The 26,864-nt window shown below is 38.3% G+C and overlaps 4 protein-coding genes across 5 annotated transcripts in view; all 4 read right to left on the minus strand.

Annotated features, from left to right (window-relative positions):
* LOC107720701 (protocadherin gamma-C5-like) overlaps positions 1-9,402 on the minus strand; it is a 70,023-nt gene extending 60,621 nt beyond the window's left edge. Inside the window, exons 1-2 of one of the 2 annotated variants that reach the window (XM_016528506.1) lie at positions 5,541-5,986; positions 1,038-1,300 (exon numbers count right to left, since the gene is read on the minus strand). In XM_016528506.1, coding sequence (XP_016383992.1) covers positions 1,038-1,300; positions 5,541-5,928 — 651 coding nt within the window. In that variant the 5' untranslated portion in view covers positions 5,929-5,986. Of the gene's footprint in view, positions 1-1,037; positions 1,301-5,540; positions 5,987-6,969 lie in introns of those variants that run through there. The other variant, XM_016528505.1, reaches the window with a different exon arrangement.
* Positions 1-19,638, minus strand: part of LOC107720703 (protocadherin beta-16-like) — a 29,744-nt gene extending 10,106 nt beyond the window's left edge. The window contains exon 1 of the mRNA XM_016528507.1: positions 17,474-19,638. Coding sequence (XP_016383993.1) covers positions 17,474-19,531 — 2,058 coding nt within the window. The 5' untranslated portion in view covers positions 19,532-19,638. The remainder of the gene's footprint in view (positions 1-17,473) is intronic.
* Positions 19,639-20,679: 1,041 nt separating this feature from the next.
* LOC107720560 (protocadherin beta-16-like) lies at positions 20,680-22,243 on the minus strand. The gene has a single exon (XM_016528285.1). The coding sequence runs from the start codon at positions 22,114-22,116 to the stop codon at positions 20,680-20,682; it is 1,437 nt and encodes a 478-aa protein (XP_016383771.1). The 5' UTR covers positions 22,117-22,243.
* A 2,203-nt stretch (positions 22,244-24,446) lies between these two features.
* The window catches only part of LOC107720705 (protocadherin gamma-A3-like), an 8,744-nt gene continuing 6,326 nt past the window's right edge, over positions 24,447-26,864 (minus strand). Inside the window, exon 2 of the mRNA XM_016528509.1 lies at positions 24,447-24,986. Coding sequence (XP_016383995.1) covers positions 24,462-24,986 — 525 coding nt within the window. The 3' untranslated portion in view covers positions 24,447-24,461. The remainder of the gene's footprint in view (positions 24,987-26,864) is intronic.

Genomic DNA, 26,864 nt, shown 5'->3' on the forward strand with positions numbered 1-26,864 from the left:
GTTCACAACCAAAACATTCTAAAGAATGAGTACATAGAAAAAGAGCCACTCTCTCCTGGCATACATTTAGGTAGGAATCAGAAAACAATTCCATCAATTTACAGGAATAAAATGTGTAGTTAAACTCCGTCTAATCTCGATATTTCAGAAAGTTAAGGCTTTATATAATAAGTACAGTCATTCGTACTTGAGTCAGTTGCCATGCACACCAAAACAATTATACACAAGTTTTCCCGTCCCTTTTCAAACAAACATATAGCTATAACAGCACCCATGGCAATTGTACAACCTTCTAGTCTATTGTTTGATACAGTCCCAGATAACTGAATCCAGCAGTAAGCAACACAGCAAGCAATAAACACAAAGAAATATGCTTCCAACATATGGAAACTTTTGGTGAAGTACGAGATATTGGTATTAGAATAAGGGAAAACCAACACAGTCTTGAGTCAATCCGTAGCTTGTTTATTTATTTATTAGTTTAGCTAATTGGTAGCAAATCCGTATGAATTCTAACGATCGCATTTGTAAGTTTTCGCTTCTGCTGACATCCCACTTGTGTTAAGTTTAGGGATGCAGCTTTTATTTATTTATTTATTTATTTATTTATTGTTGTTGTTTTCATTTACACCATAGGGGGAAAAAACAATTTTGTGCATCTAAGCTGAGCATGTTATAAATATAACAAGTATTAGTTAATAGATAAAGCTGAATGATATTAACATTTAGACTTCCAATTAATTTCAGAGTCCTTACAAGTGTTTTTATATATTTGTGTGTTTATAGTCAACTTGATTAGCCCTACAATACCTTATTCAGTTAAAAATAAATAAAGAATAATTGTTCCAAAACTTTCTTACCGATTCTGTAGACTGGAGATCGTCGATAGAACTATTTTTCTTGATTGTGTGACTCATAGTTTCAGAAAAACTCGGGTCCACCACTAAGACGTTCTTCCCACCGAGTGTAGAAAACTTACAGTCACTCTTCCTCGAGTCAGTCGTCATGTACACTTCATAATTATACCCGAACAGAACCTGAGGAGCGTTGTCGTTCTCATCTTGATTAATTATTTTCACTGTCGCGTTACTGCTGAGCGGAGGAGAGCCTCCATCTTGCGCTTTTACTAGGAAGTGGAAATCTTTGAGTTGTTCATAGTCAAAAGAGCGCACAGCTGTAATCAGTCCGCTGTCAGGATGAACTGACACATATGATGAGACAGAGACTCCATTAACAGTGCTGTCTTCTAGAATATAAGAAACACGGGCATTCTGATTCCAATCAGCATCACTGGCTTTAACTGTAAATATAGAGAGACCAGGTGTGTTATTCTCCAGCACACACGCCTCATAGTGACTTTTCTCAAAGACAGGAGCATTGTCATTCACATCTGATATCTGCACACGGAGAGAGATACTGCTGGAGAGCGATGGCACTCCATCATCAGCACATATTACACTGATATTGTACTCAGAATCTCTTTCTCTGTCCAATTCCTGCTCTGTTTGCAAGCTGAAGAAGCTACTAGACTGAGATGTTATGGCAAAGGGAATATTCTCATTTATGACACACTGAACCTGGCCATTTACACCTGAATCAAGATCATCAACATTTAGCATTGCAACAACAGTACCAGACTTGGAGCCTTCAGGTATGGAATGGGAACTAGACAGAATCTGAATACTAGGCGAATTATCATTAATGTCCAGCACGTCGATAATTACTTTGCATGCGTTAGAAAGCGATCCTTGATCTTTTGCCTGAATATTAAGTTCATAATGGCTCACCTTTTCATAGTCAACCTGTCCGTTTAATATTAGTTCACCATCTTTTGCATTAATTAGAAACATGTCGGCCATATTTTTGTTCATTGTGTCGGAAATGTGGTATGTCACTACACTGTTGGATCCTTCATCTGCATCAGACGCGCTCACCATTGTTAATACAGTACCTTTTGGTGCGTTTTCTGTTATGGTAGTTTTATATATTTTTTGTGTAAAGACAGGAGCATTATCATTAATATCTAACACAGTGATGTGTATCTGTACAGTGCCAGAGAGCACCGGATCGCCTCCATCAAACGCTTCTAACAACAAAGTAAGTGAGCGTTGAGTTTCTCTATCAAGTGGTCTTTGTAAAATCATCTCAACGTTTTTACTACCGTCTGCCTGATTGTGCAGTTCAAGCCGGAATTGATCACTCGGTTTAAGCGAGTAATTCTGAAGATCATTTGTTCCCACATCCGCATCGAAAGCTCCCCCGAGCATAAAACCAGCACCTGCCGCCGCTGATTCGCTGATCTCAAATCTAAAGTCCCTTTTCTCGAAACTGGGAGCATTATCATTTATATCCGTGATTTCTATTGTAATCGTGTATAATTCCATCGGGTTGTCCAAAATCATTTGAAGATGCAACGCACACGGTGTTGTTTTTGCACAAAGAGATTCGCGATCCATTTTCTCTCTGATAAGCAGCAACCCAGTGTTTCTGTTCAATTCGATGTATTCCGTGCTGTCTCTGGTAAATATTCGCGCTTTTCCTGACTTTAATCGTTGTAAATCTAAGCCCAAATCCTGCGCAATATTTCCCACTTTCGAACCTTTTGACATTTCTTCAGGAATGGAGTAACTGACTTGTCCTTCCGCTGTGTGAATCAGAAGAGTAAAAAACAGCACCGAATGCCTTATCATTGCATCGGGGCCAGGCATTCTCTCAACTGCACAGACGCCTAAAAAAATACAAAACAAACAATCCTTGTATCCTTGTAATATATGAAATTCCAAGTGCAATCATAAACTACGGACACGACGACGTGCGATCAAATAGAAGTATCGTGTAAAAAAAACGAGGTGGCAGCTGTATTGCCTTTTTCTCCGTAATATTGTGTGATACGGGGGGAGGGTCTGTGAAATACAGTCTCTCCACTGTTTGACGATGAACAGCGGCCCTCTGAGTGTAAATAAGGAACTGCATATCAAAATTATATCCTTATACATATAGCGCATTTTATCAACGAATATTATTTTCTAGGCCTACATATCACACTGCAAACTAAACCAGTTGTTATTATATGAATGTCATACTGTCTGTATTCTAAAACATTTTGTAGATTAAATAAAACGATTACTATGCATGTTGGAAGTGAAAACGATCACTTACCAAATAAGTTAATTTAGCAGGTAACAGATTTTAGGTTAAATTACAACACAATGAAGAAAACCATAGTCCTCTTTAGTAGCGCTTTATCCAGTCAGGCGCTGTTCAGTACAAGTGGTGCTGAACGGTGTCAAAGTGCCCTTGCGTTTTTATGATTATTTCATAATTATTCTGCATTTTTCGATAATTAGCTTGAACAAATGTTAACCTGTTTTCTACATATAGATCTGCATGAAAAATATCACACCGTTTTTTTTTCTTCCATTTAAGGCAATGCATAATATCAGTCGGATCTTCGCCCACCACCAAAACATTCTAAAGAATGAGTACATAGAAAATCATAGTCACTCTCTCTTGACATACACTTAACTAAGACTCTGACAATAATTCCCGCAATTAAATTTACAGGAATACATTTTGTGAACTCCGTCTAATCTCTGTATTCCACACACTTAACGCTGTTTATAATAAGTACTGTACAGTCATCGTCCTTGAGTCAGTTGTCATGCACAACAAGACAATGTATGCACTAGTTTTCAAGTCCCTTTTCAAACAAGCATATGAATATAACGCCACCCATGGCAGCTATACAGCATTCTAGTCTATTGTTCGATAGGCTACAGTCTCAGATAATTGTATCCAGCACTGAATGGAGCATGGCAATCTGTGACAATTTTACGTTTTCGCAAATTTGTATAAATTCTTACAATCGCATTCGTACTTTTTCGTTTCTGCTCACGTCCCACTGAGATTTATGTTTATAGGTGTGCAGATTATGTTGGCATTAGGATAGTAAGACAGTAAGTTTTGTTTTGTTTCACATCGTAGATGAAACAAGTTAGTGCTCATGTAAATATTAATCATATTAATGCACTTGGAAGGTGAACAGAATATATAGATTATATAGAGTATTAGTTAATAGACAAAGCGGAATGATATAGGTAGACATGGTATGATAGCTATTGCAATGTTCTGATCTTGTGTTCTATGAAAAAAATATGTTCATGGTCTACTTGATTCGCCTTATATTAAATTGTATCAGTTAAAAATAAACAAATAAAAATAATAGTCCCAAAATTTTCTTACCGATTCTGTAGACCGGAGATCGTCGATATAACTATTTTTCTTGATTGTGTGACTCATAGTTTCAGCGAAACTCGGGTCCACCACTAAGATATTCTGCCCACCGAGTGTAGAAAACTTACAGTCACTCTTCCTCGAGTCAGTCGTCATGCACACTTCATAATTATACCCGTGCGGCAGAGTTCCAGTGACTCCTGTGTCTGCGTAATGCGGTGGATAGTACGGAATAACAGGCAGATTGGACTGATATAAGAAGCGAGATTGTCTCTTCCAATCAGCATCACTGGCTTTAACTGTAAATATAGAGAGACCAGGTGTGTTATTCTCCAGCACACACGCCTCATAGTGACTTTTCTCAAAGACAGGAGCATTGTCATTCACATCTGATATCTGCACACAGAGAGAGACACTGCTGGAGAGCGCTGGCACTCCCTCATCAGCACATATTACACTGATATTGTACTCAGCTTCTCTTTCTCTGTCCAATTCCTGCTCTGTTTGCAAGCTGAAGAAACTGCTGGAAGACGCAATAGCAAATGGAATATTATTATTAATGTAGCAGTGAACCTGGCCATTCAACCCGGAGTCAAGATCATTTACATTTAGCATTGCAACAACAGTGCTAGGTCTAGACTGCTCTGATATTGAGTTTGACATGGATACAATGCTTATTGCTGGTTTGTTATCGTTTATATCAGAGAGATCAATTATAACTTTACATGAATCAGACAGTCCTCCTTGGTCGCGTGCTTGTATGTTAAGTTGATAACGACTTGCCTTTTCAAAGTCAGCTGAGCCTTTTAAGATTATTTTCCCGCTTCGTGCATCAACCATGAATAAATCATTTACATCTCCAGTGCTTGACATGTAGTAAGTTATAATCGCATTCGAGCCTTCATCAGCATCAGAAGCGCTGACGGACGTGATGACAGTGTCTTTAGGTGTATTTTCAGGAAGAGTAGCTTTGTAGACTCTTTGATTGAACACAGGAGGATTGTCGTTAATATCTAGCACAGTTACATGTATCCGTACAGTGCTGGTCAGCTGAGGCTCACCTCCATCTACTGCTGTTAACAACAAGGACAACTGCTCTTTGTTTTCACGGTCTAGAACCTTTTGTAACACCATCTCCATGTTTCTGTCGCCATCCGTTTGGCTTTGCAAACTTAATACAAAATTATCTGTCGGTTTCAGTGAATAACTCAGATGACTATTAGATCCGACATCCAGATCAATCGCATTTTCCAACATGAATCTTGCTCCGATTACAGCAGACTCGCTTATTTCAAATGTAATCTCACCTTTAGGAAAACTCGGAGCATTATCATTTATGTCGATGATTTCAACTGTGACATCATACCATTCCATTGGATTTTCCAAAATCAGCTGAAGGTGTAAAGCGCATGGAGTCGTTTTAGCACAAAGAGCCTCGCGGTCTATTTTCTCCTCGGTGAGGAGTATCCCCCTCTCTTTATTCAATCCGACGAATTCGGTGTTGTCTCCAGCAAATATGCGCGCCTTCCCTGACTTCAGTCTTTTTAAATCCAAACCCAAGCCTTGAGAAATATTTCCAACGATCGACCCTTTTGGCATTTCTTCTGGAATGGAATAGCTGATATGCCCTCTCACCGAGTATCGAAACAGGATCATAAAAAGCGCTGTAGCATGCCACATTACAAAGCTGGCCATTTTCCGCCGTTCTTTAGACCCTTAAGATCAGACGGTTTTATTACAAAATAAGGACGTTACACACGAAAGCCCGACCCCAATATGAAATCTACAATAAGATCAGGATATCCATCTACAGTACATCCGACAAAATAATTATTTCGAGTCATCAGGCTTTATTACGCTTCTCTCTGACATCACTGGATTTTGTGGGTAGGTCTGACAGACGGACTGCGTTGTGTTGTGTTGATCAACAGCGGCCCTGCGAGCCTTAACTAAGAATTGCAATAGTTTGTTTCGGACATATCAGAGCAGGACACAAGTGATCTGTCAATCTACAAGTTCGTTAAACCTTGTAAAAATAAATCCTAACCAGGTGCCACGTTGATGAAAAAAAAAAAAAAAATCAAAATCTTTTTAATTCGCAATAAATGCAAACAAACAAATAAATAAATAAAGCAAGGATTGGAAAGTGAAGCTCTGATTTTACTGAACTCCAAAGAAGGTAAAAAAAAAACTAATTATTACTATTTGGCGCTGTCCAGTAGGTGGTTCTGAAACGTTGTTGCAGTATCACAAAATTACCACAAAAGTAAAATAATAATAATAATAATAATAATAATAATAAAGTATGCCACGAAATACATAATCACAGAACACAGAGACTACAAGCAATTTTTTAAGAAAAGTATTTAAGGTGTCGTCTTACCAATTCTGAAAGACTGTTTTCTTCCGTAAAGGTTTTTTCCTTCATTGCGCGCTGCATCGTCTCAGTGAAACTCGGGTCCACGACTAAAACATTCTGTCCACCGAGTGTAGAAAACTTACAGTCACTCTTCCTCGAGTCAGTCGTCATGCACACTTCATAATTATACCCGTGCGGCAAAGTTCCAGTGACTCCTGTGTCTGCGTAATGCGGTGGATAGTACGGAATAACAGGCAGATTGGACTGATATAAGAAATTTCCAAGCAAAACTTATTGAATGTAATTTTAATATCACAAAGACTTTATATTATTTTATTTCATATTTAATTTTATTTTTAAATAACATGTGATCTTACCATTTCAGTACACTCGCCGGTATCTTCTAAGAATTTATTTTCCTTCATTGCTCGCTGCATCGTCTCAGCAAAACTTGGGTCCACCATTAAAACATTTTGTCCACCGAGTGTAGAAAACTTACAGTCACTCTTCCTCGAGTCAGTCGTCATGCACACTTCATAATTATACCCGCGCGGCAAAGTTCCAGTGACTCCTGTGTCTGCGTAATGCGGTGGATAGTACGGAATAACAGGCAGATTGGACTGACATAAGAAGCGAGATTGTTTCCATCTGTAGATCTTTACTGATATTATGACAACCACACATGTTATAAATAAGAAAGAAACAGCAGCCAATGCAAGAACTAAATAAAAAGTCAGGTAGTCGTCAAATTGTTTTTCATGCGTAAAGTCTGTGAACTCTGACAGCACTTCAGGAAAGCTGTCAGCCACAGCCACGTTAATGGAGACCACAGCTGAGCGAGAGGGCTGTCCGTTATCCTCTACAACAACAGTCAGTTTTTGTTTGACCGCATCTTTATCAGTCACTTGTCGCACAGTTCTTATTTCTCCATTCTGTAAACCCACTTCAAACAGCGCTCTGTCTGTAGCTTTCTGTAGTTTATAGGAGAGCCAGGCATTCTGTCCAGAGTCCACATCAACAGCCACCACTTTAGTGACCAGATATCCAACATCTGCAGCACGAGGCACAATCTCAGCCACCACAGAAGCACCAGTCTGTACTGGATACAGAACCTGAGGAGCGTTGTCATTCTCATCTTGGATTATAATGTCCAAAGTCACATTAGTGCTGAGGGGCGGAGAGCCTCCATCTTGCGCTTTCACACAAACACGAACACTTTTCATTTGCTCGTAGTCAAAACCGCGCAGTGCGTGAACCACTCCACTGTCAGCATTTACTGATATAAAAGAGGAAACAGGGGATCCACCCACTGTAGTCTCATCTAGAAGATACGAAATACGAGCGTTCTGGTTCCAGTCATCATCTTGAGCACTCAGAGTAAATATGGACAAACCAGGTTGATTGTTTTCAGTAACATATGTAGTGTAAACACTCTTTTGAAACCTGGGCGGATTGTCATTAACATCTGATACTTTCAGAATTAAAGTTTTCTGACTAGAAAGCGCAGGCGACCCCGAATCTGCAGCTGTGATAGTGATATTATATTCTGCCACACGTTCACGATCTAAAGCAGCATCAGTGACTAAAGTGTAATAATTCCGCAGTGAGGACAGAAGTTTAAATGGAGTATTTCGATCTACTGTACAGACAACGTGACCATTGTCTCCTGCATCTACGTCCTTGACACTGAAAATAGCGATAGTGGTGCCAGGAGGTGCATCCTCACTCACTGGGGTAAAAAATGACATAACACTGATTGTTGGCGCATTGTCATTTACATCAATTAAATCAACTATGACTTTAGCAGAATTTCCTAAACCACCCTGATCTTTGGCCTCGACGCCAAATTCGTATTTCTTTGCTTTTTCATAATCAAGTACACCATTTAACGTAATAACACCTGTTTTTTCATCAATTTTAAAAATGTCGTTTATATTCCCTTTAAAATTAGCAAAACTAAATGCAATCAAACTGTTTGTCCCACTGTCTGCATCACTAGCATTAACTGTTGTAATGTGAGTTCCTTTAGCTGAATTTTCTGCTATTGTTGTTCTGTAAACAGGCTGGTTAAATACTGGTGCGTTGTCATTTGCATCTAGTACATTCACCTCTATTTTCATATTACCAGATCTCTGAGGGTTTCCTCCGTCTACCGCCGTGAGAATGAGGGATAGTCGTGGATGCTGCTCTCTGTCTAGAGGCTTCTGAAGCACCATTTCAGCATATTTAACTCCATCGGGGCTCGAGTGTTGTTTCAAAATAAAATAATCATTACCTGACATAATATAATTTTGGAGAGCATTCACACCTACATCAGGATCATCTGCGCTTCCCAGTAAAAAAAGAGCTCCAGGTGCGGCCGATTCACTTATTTCAAGATTAATTTCATCTTTAGGAAATGTTGGCGAATGATCGTTTACATCCAGTATTTCCACCGTGACATGATGTAGTTCCACTGGATTATCAAGTATTATTTCAAATGTGAAGCTGCACGGAGTGGTCTCAGCGCAAAGCTGCTCTCGGTCAATTCTCTCCTTTACAACCAAAATCCCTTTGTCCGATTTCATCTCTACGTACTCAGTGCTGTCGCCAGACACGATACGAGCCCGACCCGAGCGCAGTCTTTGAACATCCAGACCAAGATCATGAGCTATATTTCCAATCAGCGACCCTTTCTTTATTTCCTCTGGAACGGAGTAACGAATCTGTGCATTTATGTTTGAGATCGAACAAGCAGCCATGATGAACAAGACCCTCCATAAGAAAACGCGATCCAATGCCTGCAATCGCCTTTGATAAAGAAGCCTTGCACTTAATATAATTATTTCCATTTTAAGCATTCCGATTACACAGCGGATGTTGTTCAATAGCAAAAATGATCACACAGTAATTTTGTTCATCTGCTGTTTGTCAGTAACTCTCTTCTTCATCGACGCACTTTGGTCTCCGTCGCAATAGTCTTGTCTGCATCATCAGAGCTTCACCAACCACAGCCAGTGACGAATCAAGAGTAAGTGTTCATATAGCCTATATTTTTGTTAACCAACAGCGGCCCATAGAGTTGATAAAGATGAACAACATTTGTAAATGCTCAAAAATAGTTCAACCCTGAAGCGCAAGTCTGTGTATTGACTACAATAACAACTCAAAGAAAAAAAAAAGAGAAAAAAAAACAGACCAAATCCATGAATCATCCAGGCTGGATCTTGCCAAATAATCCTGCCAAATTGCTAAGAATGCGAATCAAATATATCAAAAAATAAAAATAAAAATCTCTGTTTTTAAGACTAAAAATAATTTTTTTTCACCCTCAGACGTCTTGTTTTCCCGTCAGACCTCAACAAAACAATTAAAATTAACGTCTTGTAAGCTTACTATAACCTAAATATTTCATTTAAAATAAAATTTATTATATTATATTATATTATATTATATTAAAATTTTATTTTAGATGGTCTTACCATTTCAGGCGATTCTGCATCTTCTAAGAGGCTTTTTTTCCTTCATTGCGCGCTGCATCGTCTCAGTGAAACTCGGGTCCACTACTAAGACATTCTGTCCACCGAGTGTAGAAAACTTACAGCCACTCTTCCTCGAGTCAGTCGTCATGCACACTTCATAATTATACCCGTGCGGCAGAGTTCCAGTGACTCCTGTGTCTGCGTAATGCGGTGGATAGTACGGAATAACAGGAAGACTGGCTCCATCTTGCGCTTTCACACAAACACGAACACTTTTCATTTGCTCGTAGTCAAAACCGCGCAGTGCGTGAACCACTCCACTGTCAGCATTTACTGATATAAAAGAGGAAACAGGGGATCCACCCACTGTAGTCTCATCTAGAAGATACGAAATACGAGCGTTCTGGTTCCAGTCATCATCTTGAGCACTCAGAGTAAATATGGACAAACCAGGTTGATTGTTTTCAGTAACATATGTAGTGTAAACACTCTTTTGAAACCTGGGTGGATTGTCATTAACATCTGATACTTTCAGGTTTAAAGTTTTCTGACTAGAAAGCGCAGGCGACCCCGAATCTGCAGCTGTGATAGTGATATTATATTCTGCCACACGTTCACGATCTAAAGCAGCATCAGTGACTAAAGTGTAATAATTCCGCAGTGAGGACAGAAGTTTAAATGGAGTATTTCGATCAACTGTACAGACAACGTGACCATTGTCTCCTGCATCTACGTCCTTCACACTGGCAATGGCAATAGTTGTTCCAACAGTTGCGTCTTCAGAAACAGGGCTCGAAAATGACATAACACTAATAACTGGTGCATTATCATTTACATCAATTAAATCGACTATGACTTTTGCAGAGTTTCCCAAACCGCCTTGGTCTTTTGCTTCGATATCAATTTCGTATTTCCTTGCTTTTTCATAATCAAGTACCCCACTTAGTGTTATAGCGCCAGTTTTTTTCGTCGATTTTAAAAATGCCGTTTATGTTCCCTTTAAAATTAGCAAAACTGTATGAAATCAAACTATTTGTGCCACTGTCTGCATCACTAGCATTAACAGTTGTAATATAAGTTCCTTTAGGTGAATTCTCTTCTACTGTTGCCCTGTAAACTGATTGGTTGAATACTGGTGCGTTGTCATTTGCATCTAGTACATTCACCTCTATTTTTATATTACCAGATCTCTGAGGGTTTCCTCCGTCTACCGCCGTGAGAATGAGAGACAGTCGTGGATGCTGCTCTCTGTCTAGAGGCTTCTGAAGCACCATTTCAGCATATTTGATTCCACCGGGACGTGAGTGTTGTTTCAGAATAAAATTATCATTAGGTGACATCATATAATTTTGTAGTGCGTTTAGACCTACATCAAGATCATCTGCGCCTCCCAGTAAAAAATAGCTCCAGATGTGGCTGATTCACTTATTTCAAGGTTAATTTCGTCTTTAGGAAATCTTGGCGAGTGATCGTTTACATCCAATATTTCTACCGTAACATGATGTAGTTCCATTGGATTATCAAGTATTATTTCAAATGTGAAGCTGCACGGAGTGGTTTCAGCGCAAAGCTGCTCTCGGTAAATTCTTTCTTTTACAACCAAAATCCCTTTGTCTGATTTCAGCTCTACGTACTCAGTGCTGTCGCCAGACACGATACGAGCCCGACCCGAGCGCAGTCTTTGAACATCCAGACCAAGATCGTGAGCTATATTTCCGATCAGCGACCCTTTCTTCATTTCCTCTGGCACGGAGTAACGAATCTGTGCGTTTATGTTTGAGATCGAACAAGCAGCCATGATGAACAAGACCCTCCATAAGAAAACGCGATCCAGTGGCAGTCCTCGCGATTTGTAACAATGAATCCTTCTACATGCTCTAATCACAAACATTTTTATACGTGAAGTATTCAAATTACAAACTGTAGATGATGTTCCGCATTCAAAATATCCACAAATACATCTAGTTTGTTTGCTATTAGCCAGTGACTGTCTCCCTTCATCGACTCTCTTTAGTCTCCTCCACAATCTCTCCTACCAGCATCAGCACAGCTCCACCAACCACAGGCGATCACATACATGCGTTTCTACAAATCAACAGCGGCCCTTAGAGCTGAGAACGAGAAACAACACTAGCATAAGCTTTGAAATGTCTTAGAACTAGAGTTAAATTCAGTCAATAGACCTCAACAATAACAAAAATGAACAATATTGAACAACTATATATCAAATAACACTCCACAGTTCTCGTAAATTTTAATTTAACTGTACATTGCACTACTTAAATATAAGCAAACAAACATGATTCCTTTGTTAGTTAAAATAAATTCTAAATCAGTTTAAAGTGAGGTATTATGTAAGAGTGAATTAATGCAGTGCGACAGATCACCCCTTTTACAGACAGAACAGACTTTAAATCGAATCACGATTTTAAGGTTACACTTCACGTTAAGACTAAATTCCTTAACATTAGTTAATGCTTTACTCATCAGGAACTAAAAACGATTAACATTTTATAGCGTTTATTGTAATAGTTTAATGGAATCACATATACTACCATTGTTTCTTAATTTTATGAATAAACTATTATGAACAAAAGTGATTTAATACTGAACAATAATATAATTTCATACTAACATGTAATAAATGCTGTAAAAATGTAATTGTTAGTTCATGCTGAGTAAAGCATTAACTGGCGTTAATGAACAAAACCTTAGTGTATACTAATTGCGTAGTGCAAATGGTTTTCCGATATTACAAAGTAAAACTTATTGAATGTAATTTTAATATCACAAAGACTTTATATTATTTTATTTCATATTTAATTTTATTTTTAAATAACATGTGATCTTACCATTTCAGTACACTCGCCGGTATCTTCTAAGAATTTATTTTCCTTCATTGCTCGCTGCATCGTCTCAGCAAAACTTGGGTCCACCATTAAAACATTTTGTCCACCGAGTGTAGAAAACTTACAGTCACTCTTCCTTGAGTCAGTCGTCATGCACACTTCATAATTATACCCGTGCGGCAGAGTTCCAGTGACTCCTGTGTCTGAGTAATGCGGTGGATAGTACGGAATAACAGGCAGATTGGACTGATATAAGAAGCGAGATTGTCTCCATCTGTAGATCTTTACTGATATTATCACAACCACACATGTGATAAACAGGAAAGAAACAGCAGCCAATGCAAGAACTAAATAAATGGTCAAGTTCTCGTCAAATTGTTTTTCATGCGTAAAGTCTGTGAACTCTGACAGCACTTCAGGAAAGCTGTCAGCCACAGCCACGTTAATGGAGACCACAGCTGAGCGAGAGGGCTGTCCGTTATCCTCCACAACAACAGTCAGTTTTTGTTTGACCGCATCTTTATCAGTCACTTGTCGCACAGTTCTTATTTCTCCATTCTGTAAACCCACTTCAAACAGCGCTCTGTCTGTAGCTTTCTGTAGTTTATAGGAGAGCCAGGCATTCTGTCCAGAGTCCACATCAACAGCCACCACTTTAGTGACCAGATATCCAACATCTGCAGCACGAGGCACAATCTCAGCCACCACAGAAGCACCAGTCTGTACTGGATACAGAACCTGAGGAGCGTTGTCATTCTCATCTTGGATTATAATGTCCAAAGTCACATTAGTGCTGAGGGGCGGAGAGCCTCCATCTTGCGCTTTCACACAAACACGAACACTTTTCATTTGCTCGTAGTCAAAACCGCGCAGTGCGTGAACCACTCCACTGTCAGCATTTACTGATATAAAAGAGGAAACAGGGGATCCACCCACTGTAGTCTCATCTAGAAGATACGAAATACGAGCGTTCTGGTTCCAGTCATCATCTTGAGCACTCAGAGTAAATATGGACAAACCAGGTTGATTGTTTTCAGTAACATATGTAGTGTAAACACTCTTTTGAAACCTGGGAGGATTGTCATTAACATCTGATACTTTCAGAATTAAAGTTTTCTGACTAGAAAGCGCAGGAGACCCTGAATCTGTAGCTGTGATAGTGATATTATATTCTGCCACACGTTCACGATCTAAAGCAGCATCAGTGACTAAAGTGTAATAATTCCGCAGTGAGGACAGAAGTTTAAATGGAGTATTTCGATCTACTGTGCAGGCAACGTGGCCATTTTCTCCTGCATCTAGATCTTTGACACTGAAAATAGCGATAGTGGTGCCAGCATGTGCGTCTTCACTCACTGAGCTTGAAAATGACATAACACTAATAACGGGTGCATTGTCATTTACATCAATTAAATCAACTATGACTTTAGCAGAGTTTCCTAAACCACCCTGATCTTTGGCCTCGATGCCAATTTCGTATTTTTTTGATTTTTCAAAGTCAAGCACCCCAATTAGAGTAATAGCACCTGATTTTTCATCTATTTCAAACACTTCATTTATGTTTCCTTTCAAATTAGCAAAACTATATGAAATCAAACTATACATTCCACTATCTGCATCACTTGCGTTAACAGTTGTAATGTAAGTTCCTTTAGGCGCATTTTCCGCTATTGTTGCCTTATAAACTGATTGGTTGAATACTGGTGCGTTGTCATTTGCATCTAGTACATTCACCTCTATTTTCATATTACCAGATCTCTGAGGGTTTCCTCCGTCGACCGCCGTGAGAATGAGAGACAGTCGTGGATGCTGCTCTCTGTCTAGAGGCTTCTGAAGCACCATTTCAGCATATTTAACTCCATCGGGGCGCGAGTGTTGTTTCAGAATAAAATTATCATTGGTTGACATAATATAATTTTGTAGAGCATTCACACCTACATCAGGATCATCTGCGCTTCCCAGTAAGAAACGTGCCCCAGGCGTGGCCGATTCACTTATTTCAAGATTAATTTCGTCCCTAGCAAATATTGGCGAGTGATCGTTTACATCCAGTATCTCCACCGTAACATGATGTAGTTCCATTGGATTATCAAGTATTATTTCAAATGTGAAGCTGCACGGAGTGGTTTCAGCGCAAAGCTGCTCTCGGTCAATTCTTTCTTTTACAACCAAAATCCCTTTGTCTGATTTCAGCTCTACGTACTCAGTGCTGTCGCCAGACACGATACGAGCCCGACCCGAGCGCAGTCTTTGAACATCCAGACCAAGATCGTGAGCTATATTTCCGATTAGCGACCCTTTCTTCATTTCCTCTGGAACGGAGTAACGAATCTGTGCGTTTATGTTTGAGATCGAACAAGCAGCCATGATGAACAAGACCCTCCATAAGAAAACGCGATCCAGTGGCAGTCCTCGCGATTTGTAACAATGAATCCTTCTACATGCTCTAATCACAAACATTTTTATACGTGAAGTATTCAAATTACAAACTGTAGATGATGTTCCGCATTCAAAATATCCACAGATACATCTAGTTTGTTTGCTATTAGCCAGTGACTGTCTCCCTTCATCGACTCTCTTTAGTCTCCTCCACAATCTCTCCTACCAGCATCAGCACAGCTCCACCAACCACAGGCGATCACATACATGCGTTTCTACAAATCAACAGCGGCCCTTAGAGCTGAGAACGAGAAACAACAATAATTAAAGCTATGAAAAGCTAGTCCCAGAACTAGAACTGCGGTGCTTTCCATTATTTGATCTTGATTAAAGGATAAATTATCCCTAAAACACTATACAGTATATACTAAGACAAATACTCATTAACCATCAATTATTAACGTAAATGTTAATCTTACTGTACACTGAGAAGTAGCAGAAATCAGAAGTGCTATAATTCCCTACTATTGAAAAAATGATTTCATGATAATATTACAGATTACATATTTGCCTTTACAGAGAAAACCTTATAGCCCTTAAAGCTGCTTAAAGACTTTAAGTTTACGACAAGGTTCTGTCCATTAACATTAGTTGTTGCATTAGGCATGAACTATTAATAAAGAATAATTTTACAGATTGAATTAATCTAGAGTAATGTAATTATTATACAGTTTTTTTTTTATTGAAATGTTAAAAGTGCTGCTAATGTTAATATGTACAAACTGAATTGTTAAAAGTAGTACTTTATACAGTGGTGGCCAAAATTATTAGAACACTAGTATTTTCACCAGCTAAGAAATGGTTTTAAGTCAGTTATTTCCATATTTTGCTGTAGTGTGTCAGTAGGAAATGTCAGCTTACATTTCAAAACATTCATTTTGCCATTAATTGCAATAAACCAGTGATATTTTTGTTTGCACAAAGAGTCTGACCATGAAGAAACAGAACAAACTGAGACAGACTAAATCCAGAAGAACTGTGGCGACGTCTCCAAGATGCTTCAAGAAACCTACCTGCAAAGCTACCTGAAAAACTTGAAAAACTAGCACCGAGGGCAAAAGCTGCTTTAAACGCAAAGGATGATCACACCAAATGTTGATTTAATTTAGTTAATATAAGTTAATTGATAAAGAAAATCTATTTATGACATTTTTTGACAGCATCCTAATTTTACAGCATTTTTACACAAGGCCTAAAACTTTCAACAGTACTGTAGCTTTGCAGGTAGGATTCTTGAAGCATCTTGGAGACGTCGCCACAGTTCTTCTGGATTTAGTCTGTCTCAGTTTGTTCTGTTTCTTCATGTCATTCCAGACAGACTGGATGATGATCAGATCAGATCTCTGTGTGGAGCACTGGCTGTTGTCAGACTCTTTGTGCAAACAAAAATATCACTGGTTTATTGCAATTAATGGCTAAATGAATGTTTTGAAATGTAAGCTGACATTTCCTACTGACACACTACAGCAAAATATGGAAATAACTGACTTAAAACCATTTTTTTAGCTGGTGAAAATACTAGTGTTCTAATAATTTTGGCCACCGCTGTATATAAATGTACCCATATTAATAACTGCAGGGGGAAAAAAAACGTTTTGTCATGGTCGCGAATGCATTGAACAACTCTTGTTTAAGAACTGAACCTAATTGTAGCGTTCTATATGTTTAACATAGCTTAGCAGACCAATATTACAAACCACAATTCAGTATACGTAATTTTAATATTATATGGACTTTTTATGAACAAGTGATCTTACCATTTCAGGCATCTCGGCATCTTCTAAGTTTTTTTTCTTCATTGCCCGCTGCATCGTCTCAGTGAAACTCGGGTCCACCACTAAAACATTCTGACCACCGAGAGTAGAAAACTTACAGTCACTCTTCCTCGAGTCAGTCATGCACACTTCATAATTATACCCGTGCGGCAGAGTTCCAGTGACTCCTGTGTCTGCGTAATGTGGTGGATAGTACGGAATAACAGGAAGATTGGACTGATATAAGAAGCGAGATTGTCTCCATCTGTAGATTTTTACTGATATTATTACAACAACACAAATAATAAATAGGAAAGAAACAGCAGCCAGTGCGAGAACTAAATAAAAGGTCAGATTCTCGTGTTTTTCTTGTGTAAAGTCTGTGAACTCTGACAGCACTTCAGGAAAGCTGTCAGCCACAGCCACGTTAATGGAGACCACAGCTGAGCGAGAGGGCTGTCCGTTATCCTCCACAACAACCGTCAGTTTTTGTTTGACCGCATCTTTATCAGTCACTTGTCGCACAGTTCTTATTTCTCCATTCTGTAAACCCACTTCAAACAGCGCTCTGTCTGTAGCTTTCTGTAGTTTATAGGAGAGCCAGGCATTCTGTCCAGAGTCCACATCAACAGCCACCACTTTAGTGACCAGATATCCAACATCTGCAGCACGAGGCACAATCTCAGCCACCACAGAAGCACCAGTCTGTACTGGATACAGAACCTGAGGAGCGTTGTCATTCTCATCTTGAATATTGATAGTTATTGTCACTTCAGAGCTCAAGGGCGGGGATCCTCCATCTCGAGCTGTCACGTTAAAAGCAAACGATTTTAACTGTTCAAAATCAAATGATTTAACTGCATGAATAGTGCCAGTATGTGAATCTACAGATACTAGAGAACTTAATGGTGCACCACGCATGTCTTCGTCCTTCAGGAAGTAGGACAATTGCGCATTGGGACCCCAGTCAGCATCATTTGCTTTAACAGTCAGTATAGTGAGACCAGGATAATTATTTTCACTAACGAATGTTTTATATTCCTCGAACTCGAAGATTGGCGGATTGTCATTGACATCAGATATTTTTACATTAAGTGTTTTGTTTGCGTGGCGCGCAGGACTTCCTTCGTCTGATACCAAGATGGTTATATTATATTCAGCTAGGCTTTCTCGATCAAGAATATCATCAGTAACTAAACTATAATATTCCGCGAGAGATGACTCAATTTTAAAAGGTATGTTTTGATTTATTGAGCACTGAACAAGACCATTTTTACCAGAATCTGCGTCCTCTACGTTAATGACGGCTAGAGTTGTTCCCACTGGGGAATTTTCAGGAAGAGTGTTTGAGAACGACATCAGCTGTATGGTTGGAGAGTTGTCATTCTCATCAATTACATCTATAACAATTTTACAAGTATCTGAGAAGCCTCCTTTGTCCCTCGCATTTATATTTAATTGATATCTATTCTGAGATTCATAATCTAAATTATTAAGAAGTCTAATCTCACCTGTATCTGTGTTTATCCCAAAAAGCTCACTTGCTTCTTTGCTTGCAACAGCGAAGGAATAGGAAACATGGCCATTTACACCTTCGTCAGCATCAGCAGCACTAATGGTACCTATGACAGTACCAGCAGGTGAATTTTCTCTAACTTCAGTTTTAAATACTGACTGTTTACACACTGGGGCATTATCATTGGCATCCAGAACAGTAACGTGAATTTTTACAGTGCCTGATTTCTGAGGTGATCCACCATCATTTGCCACAAGAATCAATTGAATCTCATCGCGCTCCTCTCGGTCTAGTTCTCGTTTTAAAACCATCTCAATGTATTTGTTGCCATCGGTCTGACTATGAACCTCCAGTTTAAAACTATCAGCTGGATGTAGTTTATAGCTCTGTATACCGTTTAGATCTACATCTGTATCTATAGCGCTGTCTAAAGGAAAGCGCGCTCCTAAAACCGCGTTTTCAGCTATTTTCAAATTAATATTTTCTTTCTGAAATAACGGTGCATTATCGTTTATATCTTGCACCTCGACTGTGACTCGATGGAGCTGGATAGGGTTTTCAACGATAAGATCAAAGCTGAAGCTGCAAGGCGTCATCTGCTTACAGAGCTCCTCGCGATCTATCCTTTCTTTAACTACTAGAGTCCCTTTGTCTCTGCTCAGATCGACATACTGTCGTCCGCCCTTTGTAACGACGCGAGCTTTTCCAGATATGAGTCTACTTATCTCTATCCCCAGATCCTTGGCGATGTTTCCAACGAATGATCCCTCTGGCATTTCCTCCGGGATGGAATATCTCGCATTGCAATATATGACGTCCACTCCGTAAAAGCAGAGAATGAAAAGCACAACCTGCCATTTTGACTGTGCGGAAACCATCCATGGATTGTGTAAATTGCTCGATAACCTTAAGAAAACCATCCTGAGAAGCTGTGTCGTCAAACGAAGAGTGGAACAAGAAAAGCCATTAAAATCCTAAATCCGCCATAAAGCATTCATGTTCTTTCCATCGGAAAAAACGCTGCATTTGCCCAACCTACAAACACGTCAGTAAGTGACTGGCAATACAGACTACTGAGCAAAGAAGTGCTCTACTCAGATGTTAATCAACAGCGGCACTCAGAGCTATAAAGACGCAAATACAAGACCAACAGCCTCAATGCTACTGTTACAAGCCAAAATTATGACATCAATACCACAATAATAATAATAATAATAAGAAGAAGAAGAAGAAGAAGAAGAAGAAGAAGAAGAAGAAGAAGAAGAAGAAGAAGAAGAAGAAGAAGAAGAAGAAGAAGAAGAAGAAGAAGAAGAAGAAGAAGAAGAAGAAGAAGAAGAAGAAGAAGAAGAAGAAGAAGAAGAAACTGCCTTATGTGAGACAGGCTGTTTAAATCAGTAAGAGACAAAAAGAGGAAACCGTGAACCATTTCAGCACCATGAACAGCACCCGAAGAATTAAAAAATGAATAGAATGCTCGATTCTCAGACTATCTTTAAAAATAAATCTTAACAGCAGGTTGAAAATAAAGAAAACATATAGTTTTGCAAAATACATTGATTTATCAAAGACAAACTTATTTATTTTCCAAAACATATCACGATTTCTTTCAAATCAAATCTCTCAGTTACAACATATTTATTTATTTATTTATTTATTTTAATCAGTAGTGTCCAATTAACAATAATATCGCAACAACTAAATCAGCCAGTCAGTTCTGTGCGTTTTACCATGGTTAATCATATATTTATAATTTTAAAAACGACATTATCGAACACGTCTTCTTTACTTCAAGTTTGAATAACATCAATAGGTTGAACAAGCGAAGATTTATGGTGTAATGGCCATAAAGACGTCGAGGCAATTATTAATATTAATATTCATTTTAATGCGTCTATGCATTAATCCATTCATGCATTCATGTTGGGATCTTACCATTTCTTGTAGCTCAGAATTTTCAAGCATGTTCTTTTCCTTCATTGCTCGCTGCATCGTCTCAGTGAAACTCGGGTCCACCACTAAAACATTCTGACCACCGAGAGTAGAAAACTTACAGCCACTCTTCCTCGAGTCAGTCAGGATAATTATTTTCACTAACGAATGTTTTATATTCCTCGAACTCGAAGATTGGCGGATTGTCATTGACATCAGATATTTTTACATTAAGTGTTTTGTTTGCGTGGCGTGCAGGACTTCCTTCGTCTGATACCAAGATTGTTATATTATATTCAGCAAGACTTTCTCGATCAATCAAATCATCAGTAACCAAACTATAATATTCCACAAGAGATGACTCCATTTTAAAAGGTATGTTTTGATTTATTGAGCACTGAACAAGACCATTTTTACCAGAATCTGCGTCCTCTACGTTAATGACGGCTAGAGTTGTTCCCACTGGGGAATTTTCAGGAAGAGTGTTTGAGAACGACATCAGCTGTATGGTTGGAGAGTTGTCATTCTCATCAATTACATCTATTACAATTTTACAAGTATCAGATAGGCCTCCTTTATCCCTCGCATTAATATTTAATTGATATCTAGTTTGAGATTCATAATCTAATTTATTGAGAAGTCTAATCTCACCTGTATTTGTGTTTATCCCAAAAAGCTCACTTGCTTCTTTGCTTGCAACAGCGAAGGAATAGGAAACATGGCCATTTACACCTTCGTCAGCATCAGCAGCACTAATGGTACCTATGACAGTACCAGCAGGTGAATTTTCTCTAACTTCAGTTTTAAATACTGACTGTTTACACACTGGGGCATTATCATTGGCATCCAGAACAGTAACGTGAATTTTTACAGTGCCTGATTTCTGAGGTGATCCACCATCATTTGCCACAAGAATCAATTGAATCTCATCGCGCTCCTCTCGGTCTAGTTCTCGTTTTAAAACCATCTCAATGTATTTGTTGCCATCGGTCTGACTATGAACCTCCAGTTTAAAACTATCAGCTGGATGTAGTTTATAGCTCTGTATACCGTTTAGACCTACATCTGTATCTATAGCGCTGTCTAAAGGGAAGCGAGCTCCTAAAATCGCATTTTCAGCTATTTTCAAATTAACATTTTCTTTCGGAAATAACGGAGCATTATCGTTTATATCTTGCACCTCAACTGTTACTCGATGGAGCTGGATAGGGTTTTCAACGATAAGATCAAAGCTGAAGCTGCAAGGCGTCATCTGCTTACAGAGCTCCTCGCGATCTATCCTTTCTTTAACTACTAGAGTCCCTTTGTCTCTGCTCAGATCGACATACTGTCGTCCGCCCTTTGTAACGACGCGAGCTTTTCCAGATATGAGTCTACTTATCTCTATCCCCAGATCCTTGGCGATGTTTCCAACGAATGATCCCTCTGGCATTTCCTCCGGGATGGAATATCTCGCATTGCAATATATGACGTCCACTCCGTAAAAGCAGAGAATGAAAAGCACAACCTGCCATTTTGACTGTGCGGAAACCATCCATGGACTGTGTGAATTGCTCGATAACCTTAAAAAAACCATCTTGATAAGCTGCGTCGTCAAACGAAGTTTGAACAAGTATGAATGAACATTATAATCCTAAATTCAAAATAACGCAGGCTATTTATGTTATTTTCATCGAAAGAACACTGCACATGTCCAACCTACAAACGCGTCAATAAGGGATGGGCTATGCTCTACTCAGATGTTAGACAACAGCGGCGCTCAGAGCTTCAAAGTCGCAAATACAAGACCAACAGCCTTAATGCTACTGTTGCAAGCTAAAGTGCAATATCAGTTCAGTTCCACTAATAGTATTTTCAGTAAACATATAGAACTCCGTTATGTTGATATACATGTTAACCACAAGCTGATTAATTAGTAGCAGGCAACATGACAAAAAAAAATAATAATAATAATATTAATTTCAGCACCATCGGAATGAACAGCACCCGACGAATTTAATCCAGAAACAATGTTCGATTCTCACGCTCTCACAAAAAAGCTCCAACGACAGAAAAAGTAGCGCTTCAAGAACTATTCTCAAGAAAAGTTAAAAAACTCACCTTGAGCACTTGACATGTAAACTTATTTCTATTTAATAAACTTACTCATTTATTTTTCCCTCCCCACTCTAGCCTAGTAATTATTTGTATATTTATTTTTTAATGTTATTGTCTCATTAGGAGGAATATCTTCATTTTATTCCATTTAAGATTATTTGGATGAAATCATTTGCTAAATAAATAATTGTTGATTTTGTTCAGATCAAATTTGATCAAATAAACTGATAATTGTATTTATGTTGTTGTTTTCATCAGCTAGCATCATCAACGAATAAACCAGCCAACATCTTTACCGTTTTAACATGTTAGAGTAGCCATATTATCAAACATGTCTCTTTAAATTCTTGTTTGAATAACATCAAGAAGTTGTGCTTTGTGCCTGGTTGTACAAGTGAATGTGCTTATGGTCAGTTGCCCATACAGATTTAAAGTCTTTTGAGTCTCTATTAGAAAGTTAATGATTTAGATATTAATGTACATCACAATCATGCATCCCAGTTAATTTAGAGCAATATGATTTTTTTTCTTACCTTTAGATGTCCAGTTCACAGAGGAGAACATGAAACACAAAAATGAGAACAAACAAGTTAGGACTGTTTACATGAAATCTTTAAGGTTTTAAAAAAGACACCACAAAGCATGATATTATGGTAAAGTAAAAAAAAAAAAAAAATATATATATATATATATATTATTCAATAATTAATTCATTTTTGTAATAGAAAATATAAGCAGTGAGGCAGTTTTGACAATTTTTTTTTTTTACAATTTTGTCCTCAAAGTCATGTGATGTGACCAACAATGTCTTGTGGTGCAACCAGTTTACATCGGGAGAATATATTATTCAATAAGCCATAAACAATTATTGATTGCACATGCACCTGTGGAACAGTCCTTAACATACTAGCAATTAAAGTCACAGTGACAGTGATGTCCATAATATAAGAAACCTAAGACATTGCTACAGAGAGACAGGAAAATGGCAGCTTCATCCTTGCATTGGCAAATCATGTGTAACCATGTTTCCTCATGTTTGATAACTTTTCTGGAATTAAAGGCAGTTAAATGTGAGAAATGTTTTTTTTTTCAAGATTATTTTCTTAAGGTGTTTTTTTTTTTTAGTTTAAAATGTTTTTATGTATGTATTTATGTATTTATTTTTCTGTGTCAATTTGTCATTTTTTCAAAGTACTATGACAAGACAACAAAAATTGTCAACTAAAATTCAAAATTTTTTGAAAGCTTAGTTTTTAGAAGATAAGTTATAAATATCAAAAAGCCACAGTAAAATAACACATTGAATGCTACGAAATAACATGGAACAAATACTTAAAACAATTATTTGAAAAAATTACAAGGTTTTTGGAGATACTTTCTGACAATTAAAAGGTGGTGGTGGGAATAAAATAAAATAAAATAAAATAATGGAGAGTGGGAAATTAAATGGAAACAGAAATGAAATGACAATTACAATTCCATTTTTTTTACCTTATGTTAATATTATTTGTGCTGCAATTATTTTAATGATTCTTTTTACAAGAATCATAGCAGTAAGTCTTTCACAGATTAATTAATATGCAGAAATGTCTACGTCTTTTTTTTTTTCTTTTTCTTTTTTCAAAATATAAGAATCAGCACAGAATCACAAAAAAAAACACACAAAGTGAAGCCAACACTAATCAAATGAATTAATTTACCAGAGTGGGGTAGCTGAGTCCTTCACCACTGGTGTCACTACATGTGTTTGTTGTTTTTTCATCACAACACAAAGTCTGAGAAAAAGGAATTGTGTTTTCATTGTAAGACATGATAAACTTAAAATCACTGGTGCGGGGAGCCTGTGGTTAGATAAGTATCATAATTGTAAGAGCTGCGGAGAGTTCCTGCTCCATCCACCTCTGCATAGTTGGGAGGGATATAGGCGCTGGGAACAGCAACTGCTCCATCAAACAACAGTCTGGGCTTTCTCCTGTGACAAAACTTCACTGCCACGATCAGTATGATGAACGTCAGGAAGAAGGTGGACACAGAAACTAATGCAATGATCAAGTAGGACGTTAATTTAGAGTTGCTGTCCTCATAAGTCATATCTTTTAGTTCAGGAACTTCAGAAAGGTTGTCAGAAATTAGTACATTTACAGCACAGGTTGTAGACAGAGATGGCTGTCCATTGTCTTTCACTGAAATAACGAGGTTCTGCTTCATATTGTCAGATTCAGAAATGTATCGTTGTGTTTTGATCTCTCCACTATGGAGACCAATGGAGAAAAGTCCAGGATCAGTAGATTTGACAATCTGATAGGACAGCCATGCATTCTGTCCAGAGTCAGCATCTACAGCGATCACCTTGTACACTGTAGGACTGCTGCGCAAATAGAGGAGGATTGTCATTCACATCTGAGATAAATAATTGAATTGTCAAGGAGGTGGATAATGGTGGAGATCCCCCATCTGTGGCAGTGATGGTAATGTTATAATCAGATTCTTTCTCTCGGTCTAGAGCTTTTGTAGTCACTAGAGAGAAATCGTTTTTAACAGATGGGTTCAGTTTGAACGGAACATTTTGCTGAACAGAGCAACGAATCTGCCGGTTTTCTCCTGAATCTTTGTCTTGAACATTAATGATTCCCACCTCAGTGCCTGGCTCAGAGTTTTCAGGTACTGGATTGTTCAAAGATTTAAGGATGATTCTAGGTGAATTATCATTAACATCAGTTATATCTATTATAATTTTAGCAGTTGATGCCAGTCCAGATGCATCTTTGGACTGAATTATCATTTCGTAGTTTTTTTCATTTTCATAATCAATTTCTCCAACCACCATAATTTGTCCTGTTGTTTTATCAATAGAAAACAATTTTACAGCTTTATCTGAAATTCTGCTGAATTCATACGTCACTTCCCCGTTTGGACCTTCATCAGCATCAGTGGCGCTCACTCTGATTATTTCTGTTCCTGAAGGTGTATTTTCAGCCAGAGTGACTTTATAGACAGACTCACTAAACACTGGGACATTATCATTAGCGTCGAGAACAGTGATGTGTATGACAGCAGTGCCAGACCTCTGCGGTGAACCACCATCAGTGGCTGTGAGTATCATATCTATCTCCTTCTGCTGCTCACGATCCAACTCCTTTTCCAACACGAGTTCAGCGTATTTTCCTCCATCTGCACTATCTTGAATATCCAAAACAAACTGTTTATTTTTCTCCACTGAATAGCCATTAACATCATGTTGCCCTATATCCTTGTCATGCGCCTCATCCAAACGAAATCGCTGGCCTTTAACTGCTGATTCTCCGATTTCAAAGTTAATACATTCATTCGGAAATCGTGGTGCGTTGTCATTTATATCCTGAATTTGCAGAATTATTCGGTGCACTTCAAGAGGGTTTTCCAGGACGAGCTCATAACTGAGAATGCAGGACATTCGAGATCCACAAAGCTCCTCTCGGTCTATTGTCTCTGTCACGATTAAATCACCAGTATTCAGATTAATTTCACAGTACCGTTTGCTGTCCTCCGTGTCAATCCGAGCTTTACGAGCAGACAATTGTTTCACATCAATCCTCAGACCGTTGGCTATATTTCCAATCACATACTGGCGCTTCGTTTCTTCTGGAAAATTGTAGCTCAAATCAGCACAGACTGTATTTAGAGGAAACAGAAGAAAAACCACGAAAAACGCAAATAAAGGACCTGAAAATAATCTGTATTCCATTTTTGAAGAGTTAATGTTGCACCTTCTCAACAGTAAACTAATCTTAGAATTTGTAATAATTCTATCTGTGTGGACGGACTGTTACTCCATTTTGTGCGGCGTTTAACAGACAGAGCTCATATTGCATTACAAATGGGAGGAGAGACACATCACTCAGCACACTTAGTGAATAGCGACACTGTGAGTATTTTTCTGTTAATTGCAACACTCAAACATTTAATGAAAAAAACGACAGTGATCAACTAAGTGAAATCTCGTGTTTGACAAGGCGTATTATTGTAAAATAATAGTGTACATAAATATGTAGCTATATTTATATTGGGAAGGATCTGAAAATTGTCACGCAATCAAAGATAAACCACAAAAGACAGTTCTGGCGCTGTCCAGGCTTCTGGTGCTGAAACTGGTTGACCTTACAGAAATTGGACGAAAATAAAAATTAAATTATCTTCATATTCATATTAAATAAACGGGTAAACCCCTTTTAAAGGGGGGGGGGGGGG

This window comes from Sinocyclocheilus rhinocerous, unplaced genomic scaffold (genome assembly GCF_001515625.1).
Source record: "Sinocyclocheilus rhinocerous isolate Xijiao unplaced genomic scaffold, SAMN03320098_v1.1 scaffold603, whole genome shotgun sequence".
NCBI classification, from domain to species: Eukaryota; Metazoa; Chordata; class Actinopteri; order Cypriniformes; family Cyprinidae; genus Sinocyclocheilus; species Sinocyclocheilus rhinocerous.